The sequence below is a fragment of the Sinocyclocheilus grahami genome, unplaced genomic scaffold (assembly GCF_001515645.1).
Source record: "Sinocyclocheilus grahami isolate Dianchi unplaced genomic scaffold, SAMN03320097.WGS_v1.1 scaffold121.1, whole genome shotgun sequence".
NCBI classification, from domain to species: domain Eukaryota; kingdom Metazoa; phylum Chordata; class Actinopteri; order Cypriniformes; family Cyprinidae; genus Sinocyclocheilus; species Sinocyclocheilus grahami.
In genome coordinates, this window is record NW_015505300.1 from 2,424,477 (window position 1) to 2,433,915 (window position 9,439).

At 35.8% G+C, this 9,439-nt stretch overlaps 1 protein-coding gene across 1 annotated transcript in view; it reads left to right on the plus strand.

Annotated features, from left to right (window-relative positions):
• Positions 1 to 8,538, plus strand: part of LOC107589900 (dihydropyrimidine dehydrogenase [NADP(+)]-like) — a gene marked incomplete at its 3' end in the record, with an annotated part of 31,880 nt that extends 23,342 nt beyond the window's left edge. Inside the window, exons 4-5 of the mRNA XM_016278475.1 lie at positions 8,072 to 8,159; positions 8,377 to 8,538. Coding sequence (XP_016133961.1) covers positions 8,072 to 8,159; positions 8,377 to 8,538 — 250 coding nt within the window. The remainder of the gene's footprint in view (positions 1 to 8,071; positions 8,160 to 8,376) is intronic.
• Between the last annotated feature and the right edge of the window lie 901 nt (positions 8,539 to 9,439).

Sequence of the window (9,439 nt, forward strand, 5' to 3'; positions counted from 1 at the left end):
GGCCAATCACAATGCACTGGGTCAGCTGGCCAATCAGAGCAGACTGCGCTTGTCAGAAGGAGGGACTTTGTGGAAAACTACGCATTTGAGAGAGGCGGGGCATAGAGAACCTACAATAATGTACAGTTTTTGAAAAATAATGTGTTTTTTTAACATTTAAAGCATGTCAACATATTCTGTTACACCAAATACACAAAATAATGATCTTTAAAAAAGCATCATATGACCCCTTTAAGTACAATGATCTTCATATAAATAACATTGTTTGCTATTAGGCCTGTTTCCCACTAACATCATCAATCATCAATTCTGTTTATTTTGGTCCTTCAGACAACTTCTCACAAAAAATAAAATAAATGAACATAGTTTCCAAAAAAGGTGTAGGCCGAAGCCTTGCTTATTATACCTACCCTTTATACGTATTTAACCAATGAAAGTCACTTTTTCACTAGATTTGACAGATTAAACATATGTATTTTTATGCCTGTGTTGTGTAGCAAATGTTTTTAGGCACTGAACCTATATTTGTCCTCTATAGAGACTAGGGATTGAACGACTTCTGATTTTTTGAAGTCGACTTTTATGTGATGAAAGTCGAGTCGAAGTCGACTAGTCGTTGATGACGTCATTAATGAACAAATAAGTCTGGAGCTGTGACAAACACCTTGTGCACAGCTATGGCATATGACACAGCGCTGCCCACATGGCTATTGCTCCTTTTTTATCAGTTCTTTTGTATTTGGGTCGTTATATTTCTCACATATTTCTGCTCATTCTAAATCAGATACAGATAAAGTAGCACAGTAAAGATTACATTAATATGAATGCATTAGTGAGAGCGATTGCGTGTGTGAATTAATTCTACCTGGCAGCATCTCTCTACTAGTAGTGAAGCTGTGGAATTTAGTTATTAAGTATTGTATTTAGTGACTTTACTGTCACTTCTTAATTTGAATGCAACCTTATTGACGAAAAAAATATTTGGTAACACTACAATAAGGTCACATTAGTTAACCTTAGTTTACTGCTTTAGTTAACATGAGCTAACAAAGAAAACATTTATTAATCTTAGTTAATGTTAATTTCAACATTTACTAATACATTATTCAAATCAAAAGTTGTATTGTAAAGTGTGTGTGTGTGTGTATATATATATATATATATATATATACAGTATATATATTCCAGAACGGTAGTATAGTTTTTGTAGGTATATTGCCCAGCCCTAATAATGCCACAGTTCGGTTAGATGTGATATGCAAGCCTGATGAAGCAACACTTATTTATTGGTTATGTGTATGGTAAAAAAACAGGAATTATTTCAGAATCATTTAATTGTTTGTACCATAGTTTATGATGAAATGAAAGTGCTAAAAGCAGAGTGAGTTGACTCTAGATCCATAGAGCCTTTCTCAGTCAGCCAAAGGATACTGAGATGACACAATAGGTAAAGTTAGCCAGGTCATTTACCCTCTATCTGTTCTATCACATCTGATCTGCTTTTCGGACATCTGTCTTCTACACATAATGATCTATTCAAATGTATACTGAAATAGCACCACATAATGAGTTCATTTGAATAATATGTCTTAATTTTGCATGGCATCGAATATGCATGAGCACAGCATTGCATCTGCTGATCATGAATAAAAAAACAAAACAGCAGCGAAAACCAAGAGTTGGGAGAAAAAAGAGAGCTAGAGAGATATTGGAGACATTAATGCACACTTTTGTCGTGCAGAGGTCTGATTTTAATCCTTCTCTAAACGAGACTCCCCTGCAGTGCTGGTTGGCAGATTTGATGAAAGATTTAGGTTTTATAACTTCTAATAATACTGAACATGAAAGTCCAAACGGCGCGCTGTTCTGGTGCTCATCACAGGAGGCAGCTGGCTTATTTGGCCTGTTTGTTGGACATAGAGTAAGCCCCAGGTCTGGATTCCCAGTGTCACGAAACAGCCAGAAAGTTGACTCCTCATTAAAGACCACAGATTGGTTCACATAGTGAAGCAAAGTTACTAAAATACTACTTTTTCATACCTCAAAACGTATCAAATATGCTGCTTTATAGCTCAACTAACTGTATTTTGATGGCTTATCTTCATGTCAGTGAAATCATAAGCACTCCAAGCACTCACAGCATGAATCCACTTTGATTTCAGAATAAATCAGATAATGACTAAGGAAAATTGTGCTGTTTCATCCAGAGGTATTTTCTTGATGATTATGAGGCAAGGCAGTTTAGTCATCATATTGAATTGTTTATATAAGACCTACTTTGACATTTCTATTAAAAATCTAGTTGAAAAACTAGATTGTGACATGGTTCTGACATCTTCAGTTAATGGAGGCAGGAGGAATTTTATGCTTGTTTTGTTCTCACTTATAAAATAACCATACAATTTTAAGTGCTTGTGGTACATTCTACACTGGCCTGTCCAAATACCATCTTAGGGGTTCCATCAGTAGGGTTGGGAACTGAGATCTGATTTTAAATCAGCACCGTTGCACTTTGGGTATCCCAAGTTTGAGTCCCAGCTTGTGGACTTTTCCTGATCCTGTTCCCCTCTCTCTCTTCCAATTCCCTTCCTGTCAAACTTGCTGTCTTATCTAAATAAAGGCAAAAAAGGCCAAAAATAAATATGCTTTTCGGACATCTGTCTTCTAAACATAATGCTCTATGGGCAGTCGTGGCCTAATGGTTAGAGAGTAGGACTTGTAACCAGAAGGTTTGTGGGTTGTGGGTTCTCAGGTCTGGCAGGTGGGGGGAGTGAATAACCAGCACTTTCGTCCACCCTCAATATCACGACTGAGGTGAGACACTTGATAGCAATATGGCTGCCCACTGCTCTGGGTGTGTGTTCACTACTGTGTGTGTGTGCACTTGGATGGGTTAAATGCAGAGTGCAAATTCTGAGTATGAATCTCCATACTTAGCCACACATCACTTCACTTATTGAAATGTATACTGACATAGCACCACATAATGAGTTCATTTGAATAATATGTCTTAATTCTGCATGGCATCGAATATGCATGAGCAAAGTCCCAACTTGTGGACCTTTCCTGATCCTGTTCCCCTCTCTTTCTGCCAAAAAAAAAGAAGGCCAAAAAAAATCTGGTTGAACCCAAACTTTTGAATGGTATGCTACTATGCTTGTTTTAGTATTGTTGTTTAACATATAGTAAAGGCCAGTTAGATTTTTCAGTCATTAACATCTATGTAAACACACCTTTAGCAAGAATTGTTTTATTTAACTTATTATTAAAATTATCTTTATAAATTAATTTTAATTTAGAAATTAATTTAGTTTTGTAATTATCTCATAATTTGGCAATGGAATGGCCAATTTATTTTGTTTATTTAATCCTTAAAAGTACTTCTAATTTTTTGTTAAGAAACCAGAACAGAATCGCAAAATTTTGAACGATTTCTATTAGGGCTGCACGATTATGACAAAAATCATAATTGTCGATTATTCCCTTGAAATTGTAATTGCGAATATTAATTACGATTATCACCATTTACATTGAATGATGTTTATACCATTGTTTGATGCAACTGCATGCCGTATTTTTATATGAAAATAAACAAGCTGAAAACACTAACTGAAAAACTTTTAGCGCTTTTCTATAGTTTTAAGCCTCAAATGTCAACTATACATTGGATTGGTTTCTTCTTTAAATTATAAAAAAATAAAAATATGAATAGTATTATAATTTTATAATAAAACTAAAATTAAAATAATGGGAACAACCCATAAGATAACATGTTATAAGAAAGAAAAAAACACATTTTAAGCACGCAGAATAACATAAGTGGACTTTGAATGATTAATTGCCGCTTTGAATGATTACGTAATTGTGGCATCCATAATTGTAATCGCGATTAGAAATTTGATTAATTGTGCAGCCCTAATTTCGATCCCTAGTCACAAGAGTTTCACTGCACTTGTACTAACGGTCTGAAAGGTGAATTTGGCTTTATATGATACATTTCTGCATGAAAGTGAGGGTCTCAAAGCCGACAGCTGCCTTTAGTGTCTGTTGTCAAACTGATTTCACAGTTGTCAGATGACTGAAGTCAAGTAACATGTTTCGTTGTTAAAATTATGAGCTCTAATGAGGAATAACTCTTCTTATCATTCTCTGCTCCACCACACCCCTGACAGAAGCCCTCTTTTTTTCTTTTCCTGTATTTTGTTTGACACAGGAGCCACAGTATATAAAGGTGGATTGATCATTAAAACCATCCACTCATCCCAGCTGTCCTGGCACCTAGGCTGATAGGAGCCCCCTTTAATTCGGAGCCTGACTTAATTGGTCGTATCTAAAATGGTTTAAGTAATTAAGATGACAGAGCTGGTCTGTGAGCGGACACTTTCCTCGTGTCCTCTCGGAGAAGTCTGGCACCTCTCTAGGGTCCTCATTATGACTCGGTCCCCACAAGTTACATGTCCTCACAAGTGAGGATTTTGACGGGTATCTCTCCAAGTTGACCTCCCACGCACACATGATAAATTCATCATCACTACAGAAGAGCGTTTGGGATTAAGTTGGTAGTGGTGGGAGGCAGGAGGTGATTTGACAGCGTTCGCTAATGCCCACGTTAGTTTTGAAATGAGCTAACATTGTATCATGTTTTGTTGCACTGAGTAATGAGCATGCTGCGTGTTATTGCACCAGAACAAGTACGCTAGTGGGATCCAAAAGAGACCACAATGAAAATCTGGGTTGTTAAATCTAATTTAAACCTCATAATTTACAAAGGGATTAAAGAAAGTAATTCAATTCAGATTAATAAATAATAATAATAAAAAACTACACTATTTCTAAGTAACTAATCAAGTAAATTTGTGACATTGATCATGTACAGATGGTCAGATATTCTTCCAGGATGTTCTTCGGATCATTCTGAAATCATGCTGGAGAACATGGTCATCAGGTTTTTAAACAAAATTGTGGAGGCATTCTGTCAAAAAGGGGGTGCACCAACTTGCTCAAAATGGGAGATTTTAATCAATTTTCCAGTTCAACTTTTCACAAATTATGCTGATTATGTAATTTGTAATGGAGCAAAAAGGTACTTAATTAGAAAAATGCAAAACAATTTTCACTAGTGTTCTCAGACCACACTGCATTTCATCTGTAAAATTTGATAGACTTAGTGGTGCTTGCAACTCTGCCATGAGCATGCACTTATTGGTGTTATTGTTGCTGTTGTTGTTACTGTTATTATGCAAATTGTAGTGATCTATTGATTCGCAATTTATTTCACAATTACAATGAGAGAGAAAGATGTTTATTTTGAACCTGTTCTTTTTAATAATAATAAAACATACAATGCAGCCAGTGTTGTCTGACTCACAAATGACTCTTTTGAGCAGGTTCTTTTTAGTGAATCAAAGGCATACAGTGCAACCTGATTTCTAAACAAATGACTCTAAATTGTTTCGTTTTTGGTTAATCAAATACATACATAAAAGTGTGACTTGAATCAGTGTGTTTACTGACTGGTTGTTCATAAGACAATGTAAAGTACACTATGAAAAAAAAAAGGAAATCATATATGAAAATATATTAAATGTTACCACATTTTTAGTTTTGTATGGTTGTTTTATATTTAGCTAAGGCCAATTATCAGGATGGATTCATGTTGCTTCTTGAAGAACTGAAAAGTCACTAAAATATGTTTATAAAATACACATTTTACATTCATTTTTATTAAAATTAACCCATTATTTGGTGATGAAATGTAAATTTTATTTTTCCAAATATGTATTCCTTACAACTACTAAAATACTGGTTAATCAAATCATTAAGGTACTGGAACCAAAAGGAAGTTTCAGGAATTCTTAATGATTCCCAACTCTTCTCGTAAGCCGGTTTGATTGGTTGCAGGTTTAAACCAGGATTTTGTTGTGGGCCTTTTGTTGTAGATACATGCAGCCCTGATAAATGTAGTCATTTCCATTGACATTTACTTAAATGCATTTGCTCCCAGTCAGTCAGAATTCCTGTATTGTACACTCAAAGTGACAGGTCATCATGAGACAAACCATTTTTATAGATGTACCGTATCCTCAGTGACCTATGATTATTGTACCTAATGTGTCAAACGCGTGCTATTTTTGCTCTAGATTTCAACTGGATTTCACGGTCACAGGGACCTTACCTATATGCAAAGCTGTTCTCTTCGATGGAGTGTACTGCATGCATTTTGTTCCTCCATGAATATTTAATTGGCTAGAGCCAAATTATCCCATGTATAATTTAAAGCAGGCATGTTGTTGTCTACCAATATGGAGTTCCCTGGTAATTATGAAGTCAGCTGTATTTATAAGAGGTATCAATCTTTAGACATGTCTAGGATAAAACAAGCATCGCACAGTCATTTGTTTTCAGCTCTCCTTTTTCGAACCACACAAAGGGCAAACCATTGACTACTGCTGCACACCATCAGCAGTGTCAGTAGTATATCTAACTTAAGATTTTGTATGCTTTACCTTTCTTTGGTAAGAAATGGTATATATATATATATATTTATATGGTATATAAATGTGTGGGTTTTGCTTTAAAGCAATAATTCATCCAAAAATGAAAATTTGATAAAAAATTACTCACCCTCAGGTCATCCAAGATGTAGATGAGTCTGTTTCTTTATCGGAAAATATTTGGAGAAATGGAGCATCGCATCACTTGCTGAATTCTCTGCAATGAATGGGTGCCGTCAGAATGAGTCCAAACAGCTGATAAAAACATCACAATTATCTGCTTGACTCCAGCTGATCAATTATGTCAATCATGTCTTGTGAAGAAAAAAGCTGCATGTTTGTAATATACAAATTCATCATTAATAAGTTTTTAAATTCCAACTATTACTCTATGCTTAATATTGCTTTCTTCAGTGAAAAAGTCGTTGCATCTGAATCAGGTGAGAAATATGCACAGATCAAGCACCGCTTATAAGCGAAGACAGTCCAAAATGGTGGATTTTGATGTGAGAGGACAACAGGGGATGGACGTTTTCACTGGAGGAAGTGTTATTATGTATTATGGATTGGTATTTTCTCCAGAAGCGATGTTTTGAAAATGCTTTAATTTGAAAGGACTCTATTCTCTGAAGGTTAGGCAGAATGCTACTCCACTATGGAACTCCAACAAGAAGTGTCACAGGAGACAGAAGATCGTTTAACTGTTTATATCTTTTCAGGAGGTGTGGCAATGTACATTATAAGTCCAGCATTACACAGCCATTAGGATAACAGATGTGGTAACATGTGGTTTGATCTAGAATAAACAAATAAGATACATTAGAATCTGTCTAGTGTGTACATACAATAAACATAAAGATTCACCTCTTTTTACATCATATATACACGTTAATATTGCATAGAAAAATGCAAATGGAATTAAACATTCGCACTTGAATTACACGGCGCATCGCTCCCCTCCAGCCACATTTCACACGATATGAACTCAAACAACAAATATCGGATATACAGTTGCAACATTAAAGTGTTAATATATCACAATATAACAGGTAAATATAAAGATAAATGAACTTACATTCATGCCACCTGTAGAAGATGGTGGCAGAAACGTAACTGACGGAACTGCTGTCGACATGCAGTACTTGCACAGCTACCTCATATACACATCGAAAAGGCTACCCTGTACAAATATATAAGGAATTTTACATTAATGATGTATTTATATTTAAAACATGCAGCTTTTCACTTCACAAGACTGGAGGCGTGTGGATTACTTATTGATTACTGTGATGGTTTTATCAGCAGTTTGAACTCTCATTCTGACGGCACCCATTCACTGCAGAGGATCCATTGGTGAGCAAGTAATGTAATGATGATACATTTCCGCATATCTGTTTGGATAAAGAAACAAACTCCTTTATATTTTGGATGGCTTGAGGGTGAGTAAATTTTCAGCAACTTAAAATTTTTGGGTGGAATATTCCTTTAAAGCAATGTATTACATTTTCTTTCAAGCACACTGGTTTTGCCTATAAATGTGAAGTTTTGAAAATTAAAATGATTTAGATTTTTCATAGATGCCTGAAATGTGCAGATGCTCCTTGCCAGAAAAGCTGCCCCACCAATTTGGATATCAAGTCTTTCATCACCAGCATTTCCAACAAGGTAGAACCTATTGCAATGTTTGAACTCACTCGCTCAGAAGCTACACCAAACACAGTTTATTGATGTTGGATTAAGTGATAATATCATAATCCTTTGTGTATTATATTTCTCAGTTAGTTAAACACAAGCATTTACACATGGCTTTAGTCGGCCAGGTAAATCTCCAAATCACTGCTTGAGTCCATGTTTATAGTTGACTCTATTGTGTGTCTTCTAGAACTACTACGGTGCTGCCAAGGCAATCCTGTCTGATAACCCTCTGGGTTTGACCTGTGGCATGGTGTGTCCCACCTCTGATCTGTGTGTGGGGGGCTGCAACCTCTATGCCTCTGAGGAAGGTCCCATCAATATTGGTGGGCTGCAGCAGTTTGCTACTGAGGTAAGGTGCTCTTCAAATGCAATGGCTAAAATTGCAGATTTTTCCACCTTAAGTCAAAGGTCTGGTGTGGCGATCATTCAACTGAACTCGAAGCTGAAAAGTAATGTAAAATATATATTGTATGTTTGAATCCCAAGTCAAATTTTTAGACTTCAGTGGTAATTTAATGTAATGATTCCTTCAGCGGTCTACTTATGGTGCTCTCCTCTGTCTTGTACGTTCAGTTCCTCACTCACATCCCGATAACAATCACCAGGATCTTTTTAGTTCCTCTGAGAAAAGTCAGTGGGAAAGACATTTCTCTGATGGAATGGACTTTTTTTCAAAGGTGTACATCAAGAACAAGCTCAGGGTGGTAGGGGAAAAGTTAGCCTTTGCTCTCTTGTTTTTTTTTCTTTAGTTCTAAATCTTTTTGAGGAAAAGTAAAGAACAAGGACATTAGAATTGAGTTTTTTTTCCATATTGCTTAGCTAGTAGCCTATTATTTTGCACTGTCCTATTTTAGCTTATATTGGCTTATTTGTTGGTAAATATTTGTTGTTTATGGTCATCTGGCTGTGATTGAGTTAACTGTGTCATTATAAACACTTATTTATAGCATTCAATTAGGGAAAAAACATATTTATACACTACCATTCAAAAGTTTGGGATCAGTAAGATTTTTGTTAAAGGGGACATCGGATGCCCATTTTTTTCACTAGTTGGTATGATCCTTTAGGGGCTTCATGAAATGTCTGCAACATACTTTGTTTAAAATTCCTCAATGGTCATGTAAAACACCCTTTTTACATTTTTACAGCTCTGTTCACAGCGACCCGTTTTGGTACATGTCTCTTTAAATGATAATGAGCTACTGCTCACCCCGCCTCTCTCTTCCAATTTTTGTGTATTCGGTGGTCTG